Genomic DNA, 24,557 nt, shown 5'->3' on the forward strand with positions numbered 1-24,557 from the left:
ATGTCCTTAGGTGTATGGCCGCCACTCACAGGCAGGTGCCAGGATGGGACCAGAGGAGTGGGTGCCAGGATGGGACTGAGGGCTGGGATTTGAGGCCTGTGAACAGCTTCCTCCCCAACTCTTATTTAGCTTGTTATTTTCTGCTTGTATTATTAGGGACCCAGAAGTACTGTAACTAGCCTGGACAGCTTTGAAAATAGTTACCGAGGTAGACAAAATAGGCCCCCTCCCAAATCTTACGGTTAACTCATCAGCCACCTAAGTTAAAGAGCTCCAAATGCCCACAGTTCTAGAAAAGCCTTCTAAAGGAAAGTTCCACATCCTTATTCTTTCCTAGTCCCCCCCACCTCGTTAGGGTCTTGTTAGCTCAGGCCCAATTCCCCTGCCCCATTTTGGGTACCAGGATCGGGTGTGTGCCACTATGCCCAACACTGTGTGTTGCTCTGGCTTGCTTGAGAGATGCCTCCTGGATACACACAGGATTCTTTGGGCCTAGCTCACCCCTCATGGAAGACATTTATCTGTGGCCACCCTCTTGCACTTCTCATGTCAGGTGCTGAGAAATTCTGAAAGCAGAGCGAGTCCCTGGCAGGGCATATGGGTGCTGTGTATTGGAGGCTGTCTGGCCACAGAGAAGTCAGGGCCCATGTCTGCAGCTGTGGCAGCTCAGTGGCATTGTGCCTGGGAAGAGGATAAGCATACATGGAAGATGAGTTAGTGCAGGACTTACTAAGGTCATTCTGTTGAGCGTGGGCTCTGGAGAGATTTGTTGACGCTGTCCTTCTTTTCAGTGTTTTTGAGGCATGTTGGGGTTCCAGAATCTACCACTGCTGTATAGCAAAGAATTTAGAAGTGAAAGGAAGAAAAGAAGGAAGGAAGGGAAGAAAGAAGGAAGGAAGGAAAGGAAGGGAAGGAGGGAAAAAGAAAGAAAGAAACTACCATCATGAGTAATAAAGGGGCTAGAAGGTACAGTTCCTTTTCTTGAGGTATCTCCAACCTAGCAGGGGAGAACTAAGACTTCTGTTACTGGGTGTGGTTGCTCATGTCTCATATCTTAGTTACTCAGGAGGTTGAAATCTGGAGGATTGCAATTCCACGCAGGCTCAGGCAAAAAATTCTTGAAATCCCCTCTCCCATCTCAACCAACAAAAAAACTGTATGTGATGGTACATACGTATCATTTCAGCTATGCAGGAAGCATAAATAGGAGGGTTGTGGTCTAGGCCAAGTGGCAAAAAGCTGAATGCCAGTTTTTAAAGAAATAAGTAAAGCAGCCGGTACTAGTGGCTCATGCTTGCAATCTCCTAGCTATTCAGAAGGCTGACATTGGACATGAGGAGCATGGTGGGAAACCCGCACGTGCAGGACTCCTATCGCCAATTAACCACCAAAATGCCAGAAGTGGAGCCGTGGCAAGTGGTAGAACTCTAGCCTTGAGAGAGGAAAAAAAAAAAAACAACTTGGTATTACCCAGGTGGTAGAGTGCCTGCCTAAGCAAGCAAAGGCAAGATCAATTTGACATAAAGTGTAATTAAAGTCTATAGGAAATGCAAAAACTCTGCAAGCATTTTGGAGGAAGGAAAGTCTTTTTGGAAAATCTAAATGTTGAGATGAGCCTTGCTGAGCTTCTAGGTCTTAGATTGTCAGAGAGGGGAAGAGAAGATAGGCAGGTTGGGGCAGGGAAGCAGAAATGAAGGCAGTTATGGGACTTGGCAGGTCAGAGTGAAAGAGTATTGAAGTACAGTTTTCCCCAAACTTCCCTTCCTGTGCACACTATGGTATCCACAAAGGGCAGTGTGGTGACAGCCAGAAGGGTCTCCAGAGTCACACACACACACACTGCTTTGGTACTGCTTTGGCTCCATTGGGTACTAGTTGGGCCCCATGTGATGGTCAGAGTAACCACGACAGTCTCAGGGTCACTGGAAAGTGCTTAGTTCCCAGCACTGAAACATTCGTGGGTAAATGCTTGAGGCTTTTTCCCCCCCTTCTTTATTTTTTTTCAGTCAACTCATCTTTTCTTTCCTTTCTTTCTTCCTTCCTTCCTTCCTTCCTTCCTTTTTTTTTTTTTTTTTTGAGGCAAGATCTTGCTGTAGAACCAAGGTTGGCCTTCACTCAGGAACTCCGCGTAGGAGTCGGATTACAGGCATGTGCCACCATGCCTTGCTAAAATAAAAATTTTAAAGGAAACTTCAAGTTGCTAACATGAATGGAAAACTAGAATCATCTACCACAAATAGAAAGTAACTGAAAAACAAAGACAAGGAAACAGAATGACTTATTAAATTTTGATCAGATACTACTGTGAATGCTTGGAAGTTAAGTTCCCCTCTCTTGGTTAAGAACAGATTACCAAGTGTGAGATTAGTGTTAAACACAAACAGCATGACACTAAGGCAGAATCTTTCCCTTTATATCACTGATTTTCTTTAGATTGAAAGAGAACTGAAAAGAAAAAGAATGTCTTTGCTTTGCCATGTGGAGGGTTTTTTTTTTGTTTGTTTGTTTTTTTGCCAGTCTTGATCCTCAGATCTTAGCCTTCTGAATAGCTAGGATTACAGGCGTGAGCCACTGACACCCAGTCCTGGGGCTTGCACTCAGAGCCTGGGCACTGTCCCTAAGCTTCTTTTGCTCAAGGCTAGCACTCTACCATTTGAACCACAGCACCACTTCCAGCTTTGTTTATGTGATACTGAGGAATCAAACCCAGGGCTTCATGCATGCTAAGTACTCTACCACTAAGCCACATTCCTAGCCTCCCTTTCTTTTCTTTTTCTTTTTGCCAGTCCTGGGGCCTGAACTCAGGGCCTAGGCACTGTCCTTGGACATTTTTTGCTCAAGGCTAGAGCTCTGCCAATTGAGCCACAGCACCATTTCCAGCTTACTTTGTGTATGTGGTATTGAGGAATAATAAATACCAGGCTTTGTGCATGCTAGGCAGGCAGCTCTACCACTAAGCCATATTCCTGCCTTTTTTCTTTTCTTTCTTTCTTTCTTTCTTTCTTTCTTTCTTTCTTTCTTTCTTTCTTTTTCTTTCTTTCTTTCTTTCTACCCTTCTTTCTTTCTTAGTTTCTATGTACTACTGGGGATTGAACCCAGGGCCTGGAGCATAAGTACTCTACTGCTTCAGCATTCTACCCCTTTCCCATTTTAAAAAAGTTTGTTTATGAGATAGGGTCTTGCTAATATTGCCTGGGCTGGTCTTGAACTTAATATCCTCCTGCCTCCTGAGTAGCTAGGATTATAGGTAAGTACCATAATACCTGCCTCCTTAACCTGATATTTTCTAGACAAATATGTGAGAGGAAAAATAAAACCCAAACTGAAATATCCTATCTTGGCTATTCATTAGAAGCTACAGAAATATATATATATCTTTTCCAAAGTAACCAAGGGTTCTTTTTTTTTTTTTTTCTTTTTCTTTAGTGCTCGGGCTGGCTTTGAATTGGGATCCTCAGATCTCAGTCTCCTGAGTGGCTAGGATTACAGGCATGAGCCACCTTGCCTGGCTAAGGGTCCTCCTCCTCCTCCTCCTCCTCCTCCTCCTCCTCCTCCTCCTCTTCTTCTTCTTCTTCTTCTTCTTCTTCTTCTTCTTCTTCTTCTTCTTCTTCTTCTTCTTCTTCTTCTTCTGTGGGTCACAGGGCTTGAACTCAGCCTGGACACTGTTCCTCAGCTCTGCAGTTCAAGGCTACCACCCTACCCCTGGGTCTAGGCATTGTCTCTGAACTCCTCAGCTTAAGGTTACCTCCCTATCCTTGATCCAAGCCCCACTTCCATTTTATAGAGGTTAACTGGAGATAAGAGAGAGTCGCAGGTCCTTTTGTGCTTAGTTGGCTTTGAACCTTGATCCTCAGATATTAGCCTTCTGAGTAGCTAGGATTTCAGGAGTGAGCTACTGCGCTCTGCTAAGGGTTCTTATTTTTAACTCAGCTCGGCTGTATCTTTGAGGAAGATGGCCTGGAGGAAGGAGACTGGGAAGCCAGTGCTGGGCTCATATATTCATTCCCCCGATGCCACATAGAAGTGATGGGATTTGGTTCCTTGACCTTTGTGAGCTTATCGATGATTTAGCTGGTTCTGCTAAAGTCCTCAAATACCCAGGAGGGTTTGCAAATCTGTTTATCTTTTCACATTAACAGAGAGGCTATGGAAAGTTTCGGGACAGGGTGGGTACCTTGTCAACTCTGCTTTCATCCTTTCTACAAATTCAAATCCATACCAGCTGCAGCCTATGCCAGAAAATAGCTCAGGACCAAAGTGGTGAGTGGCAACACGCAGAGAGAATAAAGCTGTGGAAGACTGGACACTGCGATGGTGTTCCCTGGTGAACAGAGACCGCAGCTCATTGTGGAGATGGGAGCATGCAACCGAACATCATCAGATTCCTCATCTCTAGTTACGGTAACTTGAGCGGTGGAGATGATTATCTGTCACCTGTTGAAGTGATGACTCAATGTATATGAAACCCAGAAGGGGTAAGCTACAGTAATTGAAAAGCCAACAGCTCACGTTTCTTTAGTAACACGCGTTTAAAAAAAAAAAAGGTTACTCAAACCACAAGAATCTAACTGCTTCCAAAGCTGCTCAGAGCCTCTGGTCCAGCTCCGAGGCAGTTCACGCCTTTGAATGATTCATGATACCCACTTCAGGCTGAATAGTTTTCTTCCAATGAAAATACAAATGGCAACAGCAAGTCCTAAATTTAGAAACCAAGGCCGCCTGGTTGGGCTGTTCCCTCCCTGTGAATCCTTTCAAATATGCCATTTGCTAATGTGCAGGCTTCAGTAACTGCCAACCTGTGATTCACAGTTATTGTGGGATCCATAAAGTGCTCTAAAAGAGTGCCTGGCACATGGGAATACTCAAAAAGAGGTAGAACTATTCTTATTGTTGTTATTTTTTTTTTTGCTAGTCCTGGGGATTAAACTCAGGGCCTGAGTGTTGTCCTTGGGCTTTCTTAAGGCTAGAGTTCTACCATCTGAGCCATAGCACCATTTTCAGCTTTTTTTTTTTTCTATGTATGTAGTACTGGGGAATCGAACCTGGGTCTTCATGCACACTAGGCAAGCACTCTACCACTAGGCCAAACTCCCAGCCCCTATTGTTGTTATTTAATTAGCCCCATTCAGTGCTTTGAGAAATATAACTAGTCCAACAGACAGACAGATGCATTATGTAGATGTACATAATCACAATACATCATCCTTATTGCTAGCTTTTCGTGGTAAAACAAAGCATATAGCAGATTAGAGAGTGAGAAGAGGAAACTATGAACCCCTTCTGGAGGAGGTCATGTAAAAGATGGGCAAATACGAATCTCTTTCTTCTTTGAAGTCTCCTTATCATCAGAGGTAGTGGTGACAAAGGAGACAGTCATGCCTACAGCAAGAAGCAGATTGTTGCAGGTGACTGGAATGCATTATGGGAATGGGCAGAGGGAGGAACTAGGGAAGGGTATGTGGATAATGTTTACTGCCAAGGACTGCTGTGAGAGAGGGCATCCAGACTGAGAATCTGGAAAGAAGGATTGCATACAAGTGGGGAAAGAGTAGCCAGGTTGATAACTCACATCAGTAATTGCCACTACTTGGGGAGTGGAGGAAAAATGATTAAAAGTTGGAGGCCAGCCTAAGCAAAGTTATTAAGGGTCTAACTCAAAAATGAACAACCAAAGACAAAAACAAAAACAAAAACAAAAAATGAGCTGAGGTTATAGCTTGGGTAGCAAAGCACCTGTCTAGTAAAGCGTTAAGCCCTGGTTTCAATCCCTAGCCTGGCAGGAAGGAGAGGTCACAGAGAAGTGGGGAGAAGTTAATTGAGTTAATTGTACTGAAGCAGAGGCCTGGCTGGCTGAAATGCCAGGCTTAGAAAGGTAAGTGATTTGGATTTCATTCCATTGGTAACCATTAACTGTGTGTGTGTGTGTGTGTGTGTGTAAAATGATCTGACCTTAGATAAACAGTATAGTTCACACTATGATGAGATACTATTCAATTTTAAGACTTTAAGTTTCTCAGTATGTCAGCTGTCATTTCCTATGGTGATTTCCCACCTCTATTATCACTCGCTCTTCCTGCAAGTCCATATCCAAACAAGAAAGAAAGAAAAAACAAAATCGCAAGTAAGCCCTGATGGTGACGGCCATGATCTCACGCCAAGGCCACAGCGGTCTCTGTTCATCACAGAGCGAGGCCTCAGGCAGGACTGAGCACAGAGAGCCACCGCGGTGGCATGGAGACCTGAGCCTCGGCCCACATTGTGATGCTGCAGAAATCTCTGTCCTCTGTGAGGCACTCAGCTACTGCCCCAATTACTTCTGTCCTCTGTCCTGACTAGTCACAGGGGAAGACAGTTCTTTTCTCAAGGAGGCACACCTTTGGGACAGCAACTATTCCCAAGGGTTTCCAGCCATTAGTACTCCGTGACCAGACTCCTCCTAGTCCATAGCACCCCAGGCTCACGTGACAAAAGCACAGCTCAGGTGACCTACAGTACCTAGGAGACTTCAGGAGAGTTAAGTCTACTTAGGTAGACTTAGACCTAGTTACCTCCAGCTGTGGTCCTCTTTTCTTCTGGGTCAATGAGCTTCCCTGGAATTTTCTTTTTCTTTATTCCCCCCCCCCCTTTTTTTTTGCCAGTCCTGGGGCTTGAACTCAGGGCCTGAGCACTGACCCTGAGCATTTGTGCTTAAGGATAGCATATTACCTCTTATGCCACGGCTCCACTTCTGGCTCTCTAGTGGTTAACTGGAAATACAAGTCTTGGGGATTTTCCTGCCCAGGCCGGCTTTGAACCTTGATCCTCAGATATCAGCCTCCTGAGTAGCTACAGTAGTCACAGGCGCCCACCCAGCTTTGCAGTTGTAATAGCCCTGCAATGCTTTCATGAACTGCAAGCGTTTGGGAAGTGGTAGGAAAAGATACCTCTTGCTGTTTCTCTGGGGAAGGGTCTTACTAGGAGCCCAAGATGGCCTATGATATGAGACAACCCTATTTCAGCCTCCCCAGTGCTGGGATTACAGACATGTACTACCGTACTCTATTTTCTGCCCCTAAAACAAGTATTCAAACTGCTTTCTTTTGCCTTGTTAACCAAAGCAGGTGATTTCTCACTAGTTCCCTTACAAGGAGAACTAATGGTGCTGTTAAAGTATCAAAACCTTGCTACCATATTTACCATGGCTGAAGGAGAGTTTTTTCTTTTTTCTTTTGCCAGTCCTGGGGCTTGAACTCATGCCTCCGTCACTGTCTCTGAGCTTCTTTTGCTCAAAGCTGGTATCCTACTACTCTACCGATTGAGCTATAGTGCCATTTCTGCCTTTTTCTGTTAATGTGGTACTAAGGAATGGAACACATGGCTTCATGTATGCTAGGCAAGCACTCCACTACTTAGCCACATCTCTGGCCTTGTTTTCCACCTCCTTTCTAGTGGATATAACCTACTGATTAATCCCTTCTCCTTGCCAGGGAAGGGACACTCCAACCTAAGGATGGGACTTCACTTTGCCCTTGCAGTTCAAAGGGGTCAGGGCAGCCAGGATGGTGGGAGTGTGTTGTACAGCCTCAGCAAGGATTAAAGGGAGTGCTACTCATTCTTCTCCACAACTCACCCAGTGCCATTTCCCTGGCAGGCAGCAGAAGCTTGTCAGAAAATGGTGCCAAGGGGCGGAGAAGAGAAAATAGGAGAGAAAGAGGGTAAATAGAGAAGAGGGAGGGGAGCAGGGAGGGAGAGGAATGAGGAGAAAAACCTCAGTTCTGCATGTTTTATGTGACTTCATCCCTTACACTGCAGTGTCACAAATCATATTTTTCTTCTCCTTCCTCTGGGCTAACTGTTACCTCTCAGATTGATTCAGCTAAATGATTCAGAGGGGTTTCTTTGTGTGTGTGTGTGTGTGTGTGTGTGTGTGTGTGTGTGTGTGTGTGTCTGTCTGTGTCTGTGTGTCTGTGTGTGTGTGTGTGTGTGTGTCTGTGCTAGTCATGAAGCTTGAACTTAGGGCTTTATGTTGTTATGCTCTTACTTGACTTTTGCTTGGTGATCTGCTATTTTTTTTTTTTTGCCAGTCCTGGGCTTGGGCTCAGGGCTTGAGCACTGTCCTTGGACTTTCTCAAGGCTAGAGCTCTACCGCTTGAGCCTCAGCACCACTTCCGGCCTTTTTCTATGTATGTGGTACCGAGGAATCGAACCCGGGTCTTCATGCATGCTAGGCAAGCACTCTACCACTAGGCCAAACTCCTGGCCCGGTGCTCTGCTATTTGAGGCACATCTCCACTCCAAGTTTTGTGCTACTTAATTGGAATTAAGTGTCTTACAGATTTGTCTGCCTGGGTTTGCTTTTGAACCTGAGACCCCAATCTCCTGAGCAGCTAGGATTATAGGTGCCCAGTTGGGGTTTCTTTTATAGGAAATCTCTTAAATGATGGTTTTGGGATGTAAGTTAATGCTGGGAGATTAGAACAAGAGAATCATGCATATGACAGGGGCTCTCAGACATTCCTATGAAGGAGAAGATGCAGGAGTAAAAGAACAAGTTACACAGGGAGAGCCCTAAGAAAAACACACAAATGTTGAGCTAATGCAACAGGTGTCATTGTTTGTTTTATGATTCTTAGATTTAATATTTCTTTTTCTCAAAAACAGGAAAAGCCAATACAAAAACAGAAGGCCAAATCAAGAAAATGATCCCATTTGCAATAACCCCCAAAAGAATAAAATACTTAGGAATTAACTTAACCAAGGATGCAAAGGAATTATTTAATGAAAACTATAAAAGCCTAACAAAAGAAATTAAAGAGGACACCAGGAAATGGAAAGACATCCCATGCTCATGGGTAGGGAGAACCAATATAGTGAAAATGGCCATATTGCCAAAATTGATATATAAATTCAATGCAATTCCCATCAAAATCCCAAAGACATTCTTTACTGAAATAGAAGATACAATCCAAAGGTTCATATAAAACAAGAAAAGACCTAGAAAAGCCAAAACAATTCTAGGCAAAAAGAGCAATGCATGTGGTATTACAATACCAGACTTCAAACTCTACTATAGAGCCATAATAACAAAAACAGCATGGTATTGGCACAAAAATAGACCAGAAGATCAATGGAACAGAATAGAAGATCCAGAAATAGAACCACATACCTACAGTCAACTTGTATTTGACAAAAGAGCCAAAGATATACAGTAGAACAAACACAGCCTATTCAATTATTGGTGCTGGCAAAACTGGGCAGCCACATGCAGAAAACTAAAAATTGACCCTAGCCTTTTGCTATGCACAAGCATTAACTCAAAATGGATTAAAGACCTCAATGTCAGACCGGAAATCGTGAAACTGCTGCATCATAAAGTAGGAAAGACACTGGAACTCATAGGCACAGGCAAAAGATTCCTGAACAGAATCCCAGGGTCACAACAGATTGGAGAGAGACTCGATAAATGGGACTACCTAAAAATAAAAAGTTTCTGCACAGATAAAAGCATAGCCACAAAAGTAGAGAGACAGCCAACCAACTGGGAAAAGATATTTACCAATAATACATCAGACAAATGCTTAATATCCAGTATTTACAGGGAACTCAAGAACTAATCCCCCCAAACCCAACAAACCAATCACTAAATGGGCAAGGGAACTCAAGAGAGACTTATCAAAAGAAGAGATTAAAATGGCAGAAAAGCATATGAGAAAATTCTCATCATCCATGGTCATAAAGGAAATGCAAATAAAAACAACCCTAAGATACCACCTAACCCCAACAAGAATGGCCAAGATTTTGAACTCAGACAATGACATGCTGGTGGGGTTGTGGAGATAAAGGAACCCTACTGCACTGCTGGTGGGACTATAAACTAGTCCAGCCACTCTGGAAAGCAGTGTGGAGGTTTCTTAAAGAACTGAAAATTGACCTTCCCTACGATCCCGCCATACCACTCCTGGGCATCTACCCTGAACATCATAACCCAGGATATGATAAGAACACCTGGTCAGCTATGTTTATCTCTGCACTATTCACAATAGCCAGGCAATGGAAATAATCCAGATGCCCTACTGCAGATGAATGGATACAGAAAATGTGAGATATATATATATACATATATATACAATGGAATTCTACATAGTCAACAGAGAGATAAAATAATGACTCTATAGACATAAAGTTTTTATTACATAGATTAATATGTATCTATGACATACAAACTCTCAGCCTAATTCTGATTATGTTCTAAAATCTAAATGCCAGTGATTGCATATAGAGATTCCCTTCTTGAATACTTGTTAAACATGTCATTTGAAATAGGATGTAAAAATCAATGTTAATAAATTTTTTAATTAAAAAAAAACAGGAAAAGCTGGAAGTGATGCTGTGATTCAAATAGAAAAGTACTAGCTTTGAGCTGAAGAGCTCAGGAACAGTTCCCAGGCCCAGAGTTCAAGCCCCACTACCAACCACCCCCCCAGAAAAAAAGAATAACATGCTGGGTTCTGGTGGCTCATACTTGTAATCCTAGCTACTGAGGAGGCTAAGATCTGAGACTTGCAGTTCAAAGCTAGCCCAGGCAGGAAAGTCTGCAAGAATTATCTCTAATAAACTACCAAAAAGCCAGAAGTAGAGCTGTGGTTCAGATGGTAGTGTCCCTGAGCAAAGGAAGCTCAGGGACACAATGAGGCCCTGAGTCTAAGCCCCAGATGGACAGACAGACAGACACACACACACACACACACAATCCCACATAAACAGGAACAACAAAAACAATCCCAGCAGGGAGGTTTAATAGTTCAATAGTAGTGCACTTGTGCAATGGTAGTGTGTTCGAGGTCTTGAGTATCCTAGTCAAAAAGAGCATTCTCAATTCATGAGATGGTTTATGATATTCATGCCCTATCTATAGAATCCTGAGTGAAAAATTGCCTAGAGTTAATGCACAAGCCCTAACGATACAAAATGGCATTTGCAATGTTGCCTGGGCTTTCTAATTCATCTCATAGAGGGGAGCAGCCTTCCTCATCAGCTCCCTCATTCCTTTCACAGAGAGAGAGAGGCTCAGAGGTCATGCTATTTGGCTTAACATACATAGTTAAGGAATGACAGAGCTAGAATGGAACTCTTTGTGGCTTCAAATCTGCTACTCTTCTAATTACACTATATCACAATTTACAGGAAGCTAAAAGACACCCCCTATTTCTCCACCCCCATTTGTTTGGCTCTTGAAGCTGCTACTTCAGTTCCACTAAGAGCTAACTCTGCTAGCTAGATTTCTGATTCCAGCACTGAATGTAATGGTTCTAAAGGTGAGAGGACTGAGCATCTCTAGGGAGGCTGGTGGTGGAAGAGTTCAACCCTATAGAGAAAATGACAACCACAAACTGGATTTTACTGATCACCGAGGCCACAGGCAAAACTGCAAAGATCTAGTAAATTAAAATGTGACATCTGTAACGCATGACAATACCAAAGCAACTTTGACTAAAGTAGGTAGAGCCCTACCTACTATCTCAAGTTCTTTCTCAAGTTCTTTTGGACCGAAATGCATTTGATTTAATTGAGTTTCCTGGCCTATCTCTTCTCCATTTTCCTCCCCATGCCATCTTCAACCATTTCTAGAATCAACACATTCCTCCCATTAAAATGCACTTCAAATCAGAGACTACTAATTCCAACTTTCTTTTGTATGCCAGTCAGAATCTCTTCACACAAATGAAGGTTAAATGACACACTGGCAATGCCTTAAGACATTGTCTTAGAAGGCTGACTGATCTGCTGTGTCCAGCCTCCCTGTGGAAGTCACCATGTGAACCTGGACATATCTTAGTAAGAAGAGATGAAGTGGTCAGGAAGGGTGAATCTTCTTAAACTGCAATACACCAACTTTAGTCTAAAACAGTGTTTTTTGTTTTGTTTTGTTGCTGTTCTTTGAGCTTGAACTTAGAGTCTGAATGTTGTCCCTGAGCTTTTTTGCTCAAGGCTAATGTTCTACCACTTGACCCACAGCTCCACTTCCAACATTTTTATTTTTATTGCCAGTCCTGGGTCTTGAACTTAGGGCCTGAGCACTGTCCTTGGGCTTTTCCCTCAAGGCTAGTGCCCTGCCACTTGAGCCAAAGTACCACTTCCAGCTTTTCTATGCGGTACAGAGGAATTGAACCCAGGTCTTTGTGCATGCTAGGCAAGCACTCTACCATTAGGCCAAACTCCCAGCCCCCACTTCCAACTTTTTTGATGGTTAATTGGAAAGTGGAATCTCATTAACTTTCCTAGCCTGGCTGGCTTTGAATGGTGATGTTCAGATATCAGCCTCTTAAGTAGCTAGGATTATATAGGTGGGAGCCATTAGCACCTGGCACAATTTATTCTTAAAGCATCTGGGAGCATATAAAAACTGCTAGCTAATGAAAATGAAGTAAGTAACCAGAAATACCAAGTTGAGTAATTTTGAAATCTATGGCTCCTTTTAATATACTCTATAATTCACATAGAATGTCTGCTTGTAAAACCATGAGCTAGATCAGAATAGAATCTAGCCAGATTCAAAACTAGGCAGGCATTTGGTATCTGTAAAAGCCACCAGAAAGAATAAACTCAAAAGAACTGAAGTGACAAAACATTAGCAGATCTGGAAAGGCACTGACAGGTTTCTGAAATATTGGTGTTAAAGATGTTCTATTTTTGCCTGATAACTATTTTGGTTCAATATCACTAACTTTCAACTTATAATACAACTGTACATTTATAATAAAACAGTACATTTAATTCAGCTGTCTACTTCCCAACCACAAATCTATTTTAAGTAACATGGTCATATGCATGTAAACATCTGGGAGAAAACAGCAAAATATCCCTGCCATGTGGAAGTCCTTACACTAATGAACATAATTATTTCTTAGTCATTTCATTCTGCTGTGGGTTCTGACAACGTGAAAAACCAATGGCAAAAAGAAAGAGAAAAAAATTAACTTTGGTGAGACAAATTATTAAATAATACTGAATTATTTCAATCTATGTTTGCCCAACCATTTTTTTTTTGTTAAAGCTAGTTCTCAACCAAATTCCTGAGGAAAAACTGAGCATGCTAACAAAATAAACTTATAGATCCAAGGATGCTTATCTGCAACATCTTTCTGGTACAAGTTGCATAAATTCATGCAACATATGTCATTCAGAGCAAAGAGGAAGGAATGACATTTTAAATACTAATTCCATTTAAGCAACTGGATACCAAATGTTCCCCCTTCTTCTGTCATTAAGATTCTGTAGTTACTATCTTCAATCTATGTACTAGAGCCATCGAAAGAAACGACAAAGGATAAAATATGTACAATGGAAACCAATTACCTGTTTTAACAGAAGCTGAGCTAGGAAGAGGCTGTGAAGTAAGCATCTACATGTTATCTCATTTAAACTATCTGCTAACAACAGCAGGAAAAGAGTTTACACTCTTACCAATGAATTTCTGAGGCATTGAGCTTTTTCGTTTTGCCACATTGCTTGCTAATCTGTCCAGAACGAGGGCTCTTTCACTTCCCATCTCTGTTTTGATGTGCCTTGCCTCTGCACTTGCTGGTTTGGAAAAATATAAAAGAGAAGAGTGAAAAGAACAAGTTAGTAAATGGAGAGCAAAGGGAATCTGTTGGAAAGACCAATGTCTGGGGTCAAATCCTCAGTTGGTGATCCTTACCTGTTGTTCACGCTCAGATTCCTGCCCTGGGTGGCTGCTATGGTCAGTGAGGCTGACACCAGGGCACATTCAAATCTTGCAGGTTTAGGCTGAAATGGGAAAGCCCGACCCATCCCCAACCAATACCTTCTTCATTAGCAAGAGGAAGTATTGAAGAGACAGCCTGGACGTGGTTGGTTGCAAACAAAAGATAGATAGTTGGAGATCTTCTAACCCCCAGCAGTCCTCTTTCTGATTCTGAGTAACTGCGTGTGACACCTGCACACTAATATAATTCTTCTTAACAACTTTGAAAAAAAATAAAAAAGCACGGTGCCCCAGATTTACTGCTCTGTTTATGTTAATAGCACTTTTGAAAATAGGCATACTCACCCAGATAGCGAGAAATCTACTCAGTGATTTGTGTATTGAAATTCTGAGTTTTTTTTCCTTTCAATATTCTCTTCTCAGTTCCTATCTTTCAGATTCTATTTCTTTGGTCTCTGTGTGGTCTGTTTTGTCTGCTCTTCACATTTCAAAATTGTCTCAGTTAAAATTTCCCAGGGCCATACTGCTGTCTTGAAACTAAAGAGCCATTTGTCTTATGTGTTTCTACTAGGTTTCTGGAGAACATGTGAAGAACATGGACAGACAGAGTATATGTGTTAATTGTTTATCTACAAATAGACATTTGGATGGTATAGGATGTAGCTTCTCAGACCTAGTTACCCAGTGAAATAATCTGAACAGCATGCGAGAAAAAAAAAACAAAAACCAAAAAACCTATGCCTAAATTCCATCCAATGGGTGAAATCAGGTTCTTTGGTGACAGGATTTGGCCAATTGTTTTTTTTTGTTTGTTTGTTTGTTTTTCAGGTCAGAGACTGGGACTTGAACTGCTTTTTCTCATTGGCTAACATTCTATCAAGTCCTGCCTCCAACACCCAAGGGAGTTGGTTATTTCTTTTCTTTTCCTTTCTTTCTTTTTATCTTTTGGGGGGGCAAAACTATTTTCAAAACTCATAAGATGATTTTAAAAGTCAGCCAGATTTGTGAGCCAGAAGAAGAATATCTAAGATCTTGCTAGTCTTTAATTCAGTATAAAAGAAAATTAGAAGAGGTGGTAATGTGACTAAGTGGTAGAGTGGTTGTGTAGCATGCATGAAGCCCTGAGCTCAATTCCTCACTACCACATAAACAGTAAAAGCTGGAAATGACGCTGTGGCTCAAGTAGTAGAGTGCTAGCCTTGAGCAAAAGCAGCTCAGGGACAGTGCTCAGGCCCTGGGTTTCAGTCCTAGAACTGTCAAGAAAGAAAGAGAGAGAGACAGAGAGAGAGAGAGAGAGAGAGAGAGAGAGAGAGAGAGAGAGAGAGAGAGAGAGAGAGAGAGAGAGAGAGAGAGAGAGAGAGAGAGGAAGGAAAGAAGAAAGGAAAATTAGAATAAATATAGCATAATTCACCTTGGTAAAGGGGACAGCTCTAATGAGACTTCAGGTATAAAGAGAATTCTATCTGCTTAAAACTTTAAGGCTTAGCAGAATGCTGGCCTGTGCCAGGGATAAGCAAATTGTTACAATAAAAGACCCATAATAAATTATCTATCTGTCTGTCTATGAATGATTGCTGCTATAATTTTTTAGTTTTTGATCTTGCTATATAGGCCAAGCTGGTTTCAAACTCTCAGTCCTCCTGTCAGAGCCTTGTGAGTGCATGAATGACAGGCATTGCAACTTGGCTTGGTAGCAAACATTTAAGAATTAATAGACTACATACAGTCTCTGTCTATATTTGTGTGTGTGTTCTATCCTATATTCATTGAAAAAGATGTAAAGCTCCCTGTACACAAAAAGGCTGCAGCCCACAACCGCCTGAAGCAAACATTTTGTGATATTATAAACATGCAAGCACCTACACATTTCTAATATCCTTTTGTGTGTGCATGGTCTTGGGGATTAAACTCTGGATTTTGAATTTCTTAGGTAAGTGCTCCACCATTTGAGCTTCATCCCAATGATGGAGACCCCCGATGACTTTAAGAAAAGGAAACTGAAATTACTTTAAGAGAGTGAGTGGAGTAAAAAGCATCTGGTAAACCAGCCAGTGGCTCATGTCTATAATCCTAGCTACTCAGGAGGCTGAGATCTGAGGATCGTGGTTCAAAGCCAGCCTGGGCACAAAAAATCTGAGAGACTCTTATCTCTAATTAACTGCCAGAAAACCCAGAAAGGAAGTGAGCTGTGGCTCAAGTGGTAGAGTGTTAGCCTTGAGCTGAAGAGCTCAGGGACAACACCCAGGCCTAGAGGTCAAGTCCCACAACTGAGAAAAGAAAAAAAAATTCATTCCTTTTTGCTCCAAAAAATGATTAAAAGAGGGAGATAGTGACAATGACGACAAAAATGATTAAAGGAAGGGGATAGTGTTGGGCACCAGTGTCTCATCTCTGTAATCCTAGCTATTCAGGAGGCTGAGGTCTTGAGGATCAATGTTCAGACAGCCGGGGTTGGAAAATCAGTGAGACACTTATATCCAATAAACAACCAAAAAGCCAAAAGTGGAGCTATGGCTCAAGTGGTAGAACACTAGCCTTGAGGAAAAAAACTTAGGGATAGTGCCCAGGCCCTGTGTTTAAACCCTAGGACACACACACACACACACACACACACACACACACACACACTCTCTCTCACAAAAGGGAGTTAGTGACAATGCCAACTTTGACCCTTATCAGGAATAATCCTAGCTCTAAAGAAATATATCATTCCTTCCTCTGTTGTTAAGCTGTTGACTATTTACAACAAAGAAAAAAAATAGGATCAGAACAAGGGGTCTGAGCAACTTTTGGACTTCGGCACTTGGTGACAGGACCCAGCTATTAGGTGAAGTGGATCCAATTTTGTCCAGCTCAAGAATAGGCTAAAATGACCAAACAGGAAACCATTATGTATATATTATTTCCTTTCATACAAACCACCACCAGATGTGGCACTCCCCAAAGCACCAAGAGCAGAGATGAAAGACAAAGCTTGGAATTTGAAGTAAGGTTATTATTAGTATTATTATTTTCTTAAAAGTGGGGGAAGTTCAGTGAAGTTTGGGCCTTAACTGGGAATACTGGTTGTGATTTGAACAATTCTGAGGGGATCACAGCCTCAGTACAGCTGCCTCCCACACTGAAATGACAATGCAAACTCATGTTTGGGAATTTTACATTTACCCCCACATTTCCACTATCTTTTATTAGTTACTTGCCATCCTTCCTCTCATAGCTAAATCACAATGACCTAGAACTTACTGAAAGCATTCTACTACTACCTGCCTTGCCTCTCAGCAGTCACTGCCTATGGTGTACCAGAGTCACCATTATTGACCACAAGCAGCTTTCTGGAGACATGTAATCAGCATCCTCTACATCTGGGAGGTTGAAATGTGGACACATTGACCTAAATAACCGTAATTAGGGCATGTCGTGAAATGGCAGCTTTCTGAGATAACATCATCTTTCGTTCCTGGTTACCCACCAAGCTTGACAGTCATTTCCAGATAAATCTTACTCTGTAAATCAGTGACCCAATGCCTGACATTTAACAAAAGAGAGTTCCAGCGTGTCCGTGGAAAGATGGATCGTTGAGGCACTTGTGGAGCCCTTCCCCTTCCCACAGCTCTGTTTAGATGGAAAGAAATCCTCAAAAACAAATCCACAGGCCTCCCACTTGCCATTGTGCCTTCTCCCTGGATCATCACACATGTGAAATAACAGTTCCAAGAATCTTACCCTCACTGTGCATGAGAACACAGTCAATTTGCCTTTCATGGGAGTTAGCTGTTCTCCAATTGCAAGACAGGCAAAGGGTAATTTTCAACTGAATATGATACACTCTTCTTCTCTTTATTAAATGGCTAGTCTTTTTTTATTTTTTATTTTTATTTTTTTTTTGCCAGTCTTGGGACTGGAACTCAGGGCCTGAGCACTGTCCCTAGGTTTTCTAAAGGCTAGAACTTTATCACTTGAGCCACAGCATCCCTTCTGACTTTTTCTATATATGTGGTACTGAGGACTCAAACTCAGGTCTTTGTGCATGCTAGGCAAGCACTCTACCACTAGGCCAAACTCCCAGCCTAAATGGCTAGTGTTTTGCTGCTGGTTTTGTTTTGGTCCTGGGCTTGTTTTTGCTCAAGGCTAGAGCTCTGCTATTTGAACCACAGCTCCACTTCCAGTGGAGCTTTTTGATGGCTAAGTAGAGTCTCATGGATTTTCCTGCTCAGGATGGCTTCAAAACTTCAATCCTTAGATTTCAGTTTCCTGAGTAGCTAGGATTATAGGTGTCAGCCATTGACACCAACCAGGCTTGAGCGCCCTTTCACACACAAAGTGTGTGGTATTTTGGAATGTTCTGGAGTTGTTCTGGGAAGGCTCTTTATGATTACAGAGGAGTTCAGGAAGTGAAAAGAAAAGAAAAAAGGGGGGCAAATATTGGCTTTGGATTCTCTTCTCCATCTTTAGGACCCAACTGTCTATTTATACAAACAGTCTAGACTTCTTATCTTGCCACATCAGGTCTCAGAAATGTAAGTGGAGGAAAACCAGTTTGGCAAGAGAGTAAGGGAACAAGATAATGAGTTTAAATGATGAAATAGGAAATCCGTTCCTGGGTGGTGTTTGGCAGTTTTTAATGTTGCAAGGGTTTGGGGGCAGGGGAATAAGAGATGGTGACTAAAGACCATTTGTACATTTAATTCCTGAGGGATCGCAGAAGAAGTAAGACTGAAATTCTGGATCCATTTCCTTTCATGTCACTTTTCCACTGTATAACAAATATCAATTTTCATTAACAAAGGGATTTTTAGAAACATACCAGCAAATAAAAGTCAACTTTAAAAGAGCACAATTCAAGAATAGTTTCTCCCTTTAGTTCCTACACATGCTTTACTGGGTGTTAGATAACTATTTCCATGATGCAATTTTCTAAAAAAAAAAAAACCTCAAAGTGATTGTGGATTTTACTATGTAATGGTATTCAGCTTTTGTTTTTGTTCAAAATTCTTCATGAGGTCTTGAAGTGTTTAATGGAGCTTAAATAAGAGGCATTGCTTCCTGTCTCTTTTATGGTGTGGTTGGTCAGGAGCTAATAGAGAGTGGAATAAAGGGGTGTTATTGTGCAATGAGAATTGTCTAACAAGAGATTGCTATCAAGACTGAGGCAGGTTCTAACAAAAAGTCACACTAAACTGCTGCCTTTTTGAGCAAGCAAAATGAATACTATTTATTGGGAGAAGAAACTCAGAAAGTTTCAACTTTTACAATAAAAAGCTGGTATATTGGTAAAAATATGTTTACTCTGAAACCATGCTTATATTACATGGAGTGGAACAATGAGAATGAAGATTGGAAAGCTTGGTAAATAAATGCAACCACTCAACTACTTTAAAAATCTTACTATTGCCAGATCTCAGTGTTATAAAAGATCTCACTGTTATATATTTGGATCCAAGTAGTCATACTTTATTTTTGTCAGTTATGGGACTTGAATTCTGGGCCTGGGGGTTGTCCCTGAGCTCTTCAGCTCAAAGCTACTGCCCTAACCCTCAAGCCACAGTGCCACTTCTGTTTTTCTGGTAGTTAAGAGTCTCTGGACTTTAATGCCCCTGCAGCTTAGAACCCAATCATCAGATCTCAGGCTGCTTGAAAAACTAGGATTACAGGTGTGAGCCACCATGCCCAGTTTTGTGTTTTTGTTTTTGTTTTGTGGGTCATGGGGCTTGCTTGAATTCTGGGCCTGGGTACAGTCCCTGAGCTCTTCGACTCAAGACTACCACCCTACCCCTTGAGCCACAGTACCACTTCCAATTTTCTAGTGGTTAATAGGAGATAAGGGTCTATGGTCTTTAGTGCCTGGGCTGGCTTTGAACTTGGATCCTCAGATCTCAGCCTCCGGAGTAGCTAGGATTATAGGCGTGAGCCACAGTGCCCAACAATAGTTATAATTTTTAATGAAATGATACGACACAAAAGCCTAGAATAGCTGTGAGTCTTCTTTAGAAACAAAGCTCAAGTTAATGAGAGAATGGAGCTCTTGAACTTCTGTGTTTTCTTCTAGTCGTCATATTGTGTAATACAATAGGACTAGGGGGCCAGGAGTATGGCCTAGTGGTAGAGTACTTACCTAGCAGACAGAAAGCCCGGGGTTGGATTCCTTGGTACCACATACATAGAAAAAGCCAGAAGTAGTGCTGTGGTTCAAGTGGCAGAAGGTGAGCCTTGAGCAAAAAGTGTCCAAGGACAGTGCCCAGGCCCTGAGTTCAAGCCCCAGGACTGGCAAAACAAAAAACAAAAACTAGGACTGTGATATTCCCATGATGTCTGGCACAGACACTTGGGATGAAATGGTAGTAACTCACGTCTCACTATTAGATCCCTGCATTGTATTAAGAGTAAGTGCTTTGTTGAGTTTTGAGTTGTTCAAGGGCAGACACTGAGCTTTTAATTATATTTACTAATAATTCAGACACAATCTGACATACAGCAAACTCAATAAATGTCTAATTAAAAGAAAATAATCAGCAAAGTCAGAAATTTCATTCTTTTGGAGTCTGGATGTCACTCCAAGGCCTTTTTATCTATCCACTTCCAGGAAGGCTGGACTTCAGTTGATACCATTTTGTTATCTTTCTTTTCCTCTTCCCTTTTCGTCCTCCCTTCCTTCCTTCCTTCCTTCCTCCTCCTCTTCCTTCCTCTCTCTCTCTCTCTCTCTCTCTCTCTCTCTCTCTCTCTCTCTCTCTCTCTCTCTCTCTTTCCCTCTCTCATTCTCTCTCATCTCAATAGGTAGTCCAGACTCCAAGGCCACCAATCTTGGAATGAAGGCATTGGATGTGCTATACTGGTCAGGTCAGGCTTGGAATGGGACCCAAAGTCCACACTGGACTTATAATTGTAAGAAGGAATCAGAAATAGAAACCAGTGTTAACAAAGGATTGGCTCCTAGTGTAATGTAAACATTCTTTACATTTTTGACTCTCTGGAAAAAAGTATTAGAACTACTTAAAATATAAAACAAAGTGATACATTGCTGACATGCAGTATACGTACTTGGCTAAACTGTGACCTTACCAATTTTGTAACCTAAAACCATCACTACAACATGTTCATGTAAAGAAAAATCAAGCCCAGCACAGTGGCTCATGCCTGAAATCCTAGCTACTCAGGAGGCTGAGATCTGAGGATCAAGGTTCAAAGTCAGCCTATGCACCAAAGACTGTGAGACTCCTACCTCCAGTTAACCACTAGAAAATGAGAAGTGGTATGATGGCTCAAGGATAGAATGGTAGCCTTGAGCCGAAGAGCTCATGGACAGTGTCCAGGTCCAGAGTTCAAGCCCCATGACCCACAAAAAAAAAGAGAGAAAAAGTACGGAAGAAAAGGAAAATCAAAACTTGATGACTTGGTTAACCTTTTTTTTTTTTGCTGAGACTTAAAGTTTGCTGCACACATCCACCAAACTGCCCTATAAACTGCACATAACTCAACTTCTGTATTTTGGCATTTCCTGTGTCGCGTAATACTACTGAATTTAATAAAAATATTTATTTTGAAATTTTTTTCTAAATACAAATTCCTGAAAAGGTTATGAAGTAGGAAGTAAGCAAATCAACTATTTATATATTGTATATGGAATATAATTTATTGATCTCCACCACCCCACTGTATCCCAGAGAATCAATATACACACACAGAGTCCACTAGAATGTGTTATTGTACTTGTCTTGCTAATCAGAAAGCCTTTAACCTTAACAAAACAAAGTATCCAGGTGCCAGTGGCTAGTGCCTGTAATCCTAGATTTTCAGGAGGCTGAGATCTGAGGATCAAGGTTCAAAGCCAACTGGGGCAGGAAAGTTAGCCAATTAATCACCAGAAAACCAGGAATGGTTCTATGGCTCAAGTGGTAGAGTGTTAGCTTTGAAAAAGCTCAAGGACAGTACCCAGGCTCTGAGTTCAAGCTCCAGGGCTGGCAAAAAGAGAAAGAGAGGGAGAGGGAGGGGGGGGAAAAGAGAGAGAGAGAGAGAGAGAAAGAGAGAGAGAGAGAGAGAGAGAGAGAGAGAGAGAGAGAGAGAGAGAGAGAGAGAGAGAGAGAGAGGGGGGGGGGAACTACTCCTTGATAAAACCAGATGCCACCAGGGTAAGGGGCCAAGAGTTTGGCTTAGTGGTAGAGTGCTTGCCTAGCATGCACAAAGACCCAGGTTCAATTCCTTGGTACCACATACATAGAAAAAAAAACTGGCTGTGGCTCAAGTGGTAGAGCACTAGCCATGAGAAAAGCCCAAGGACAGTGCTCAGGCCCTGTTGACTAGCAAAAAAAAAAAAAAAAAAAAATCTGAAGCAAGTGCAAGTTAGCAAAATTCAATTGGTCAGTTCCTAATGCCAAACAATAGCCTTTATCTAAAAAAAGTTTCTTCTCACTCCAGTATGGGGTCAGTTTAAATACTTATGATTTCCACTTCATTCTCCCTGAGTTTTACCATTGTTCTGTCATATTTTACAATCTTCCTACGTTAGGCTGTTCAAACTATTCAACTACAACCACTGCTATCCAACACTAAATCACACAGGGATTTGTGCCTGGTCTAATAAACACATTCAAGAAATCAATGAAAAAAGGTTTTCAAGCCTAGTGACAGGGCTCACATGTGTAATCCTAGCTACTCAGGAGGCTGAGACCTGAGTATTAAGTTTTGAACCCCACCTGGGCAGTAAGCTCCTTGAGACTCTTATTTCCAATTAACCACACACAAAAAAAATCCAGAAACAGAGATGTGACTCAAGTGGTAGAGCACCAGTCTTGAGTGAAAAAAACTAAGACAGAATAGCATCCTAGTGCTAAGCTCAAACCCCAATACTGGTACATACACACACACACACACACACACACACACACACACACACACACACACACACACCCCAAGCTGTAAAAAAAGGGCTGAGGGTCAAGTGGGTGAGACAAAAAGGCAATGGCAGAGACGTAATTCAAAAAAAGTTTCAACTGCAAAAAATGAGGAGGAAATAAAATCACAATTGATATAGGGAAAGACATACAGTATTTCAGCCAATGGCCAGAATGATGCAAGATAAATGAAAAAAAATACAGGAAATTCCCAAATGCCAGATGAAACATCACTAAATCATATGAGCAAACAAGGATTTAACCTTTGTGCATAGAAAATCCTGGCAGTTTTAACAAACTCTTCCCAGCCTTTCCCAATCTTTGCAATTTCTGTTCTGGGCAGTTCCAGTCATGATATCCTGCATATGCCTCAACTACTTCCAAGGCAGATTTTCTTGGGCTTGAATTCTTGCAATGGCTTCCTAAATGGATTCCCCAATGTCTAACCTTAGCCTACCAATCAATCTACAGGCATCAAACAGATTGACTCTTCAAACGATGTCACCACTCTATGTTCAGTAACTTCTGAAGATTTTCAATTTCACTCAGAATAAAAGCCAAAGTCTTTACAATCATCCACAAGACTTGATAAAATCTAGTCTCCAGTTTCCTCTCTGACTTTATGTTCCATGACTCATTCTGTCCCTCCATTAGGACTATTGACACTTCTTCAAGTCTGCCTCTCAGGACCTTTGCACTTGCTTTTCCCTCAGGGTCTGTAGGGCTCATTTCCTCAAGCCTTAAAGTCTGTTTAATATCTTTTCTAATGTAAGTCTTCATTACCTCACCCTCAATCCTCTGTACCTGCCTTATGTGTCTCCATAGCCCTTAAAACTTCTTTTTTTTTTTTTTCCAGTCATGGGGCTTAGACTCTGGGCCTGGGCACTGTCGCTGACCTCTTCAGCTCAAGGCTACCGGTAGCCCTGCCCCTTGAGCCACAGCATCACCCAGTTTTCTAGTAGCTAATTGGAGATAAGAGTCTCTTGGTCTTTAGTGCCCAGGCTGGCTTTGAACCAAGATCTTCAGATCTTAGCTTCCTGAGTAGCTAGGATTACAGGCGTGAGCCACTGCGCCTGGCCCCTTACAACTTCTTTACCTGCTGATATAGTTTGCTTCTATATTTTGGTTATAATCTGTCTGTTCCCATCCAAATACCAACTCCACAGGCGCAGGTTAGGTCATTTTATTCACATTGTATTCTATCACTGAGAAGGGCGGATGCTGGGCCAACATGTGTGGAATGGAGCTGTGGAACTCACCAGCGTCCCCCAGGTCAGAGCTCTGAAGAAATGTGCGGCACCGCTCCTTGTGTTCCTCCAGTGAACTTCTTTGCTTGTAACTCCTTCCACAAAACTCACATTTGTAAGGTTTCTCCACTGGAAGGAGAACACAGGAGCCATTCAGCAAAAGCTTAGGGGCTTTTCCCGGTCCCTTACAGAACATGCACTGCGGTTCCCCCCACACTGCTCATTAGGAATGAGAGGGTTGGCTGAAACCAATACCTATGAATCTGTTACATTCATTCATTCATTGTTGCAGAACTGAGGACTGAACTCAGGGCCCTGCACTTGCCAGGCAGTGCTCCACAGAGCTAAATCCCCACACTCTTTGGTGTTACTTTAAATTCTAGCTAGCTGAAATAAGGTCATAGCATAGAATAGATTATTATGTCAGTGTACACCTCTATTTGATGATTACTATCTCACCCAGCGTTTGTTTCTTTGTGCTTCACAAAAATAGGGCCCTCTTATTCTTAAGGTTGAGTAGAGTACCAAGTGGAATAGGAAATGGCTCCTTATTTTGTGATGTTCATCTGGCTGAAAGTGTGAGCTGGGCCACTGCCAGTCTTGGGGCTTGAACTCAGGGCCCAGGCACTGTTCTAGCACTCTACTACTTGAGCCACAGCACCATTTCTGGCTTTTTATGTGTATGTGGTCCCAAGGAATCAAACCCAGGGCTTCATGCAT

At 42.0% G+C, this 24,557-nt stretch overlaps 1 protein-coding gene across 1 annotated transcript in view; it reads right to left on the reverse strand.

The window, feature by feature from the left end:
• Ikzf3 (IKAROS family zinc finger 3) overlaps window positions 1-24,557 on the reverse strand; it is a 74,472-nt gene that overhangs the window by 2,034 nt on the left and 47,881 nt on the right. Inside the window, exons 6-7 of the mRNA XM_090350776.1 lie at window positions 23,850-23,966; window positions 13,444-13,560 (exon numbers count right to left, since the gene is read on the reverse strand). Of these exons, the coding sequence (XP_090206902.1) occupies window positions 13,444-13,560; window positions 23,850-23,966 (234 nt within the window). The remainder of the gene's footprint in view (window positions 1-13,443; window positions 13,561-23,849; window positions 23,967-24,557) is intronic.

The sequence above is a fragment of the Megascapheus bottae genome, chromosome 17 (genome assembly GCF_031878675.1).
Source record: "Megascapheus bottae isolate mThoBot1 chromosome 17, mThoBot2.hap1, whole genome shotgun sequence".
NCBI lineage: Eukaryota > Metazoa > Chordata > Mammalia > Rodentia > Geomyidae > Megascapheus > Megascapheus bottae.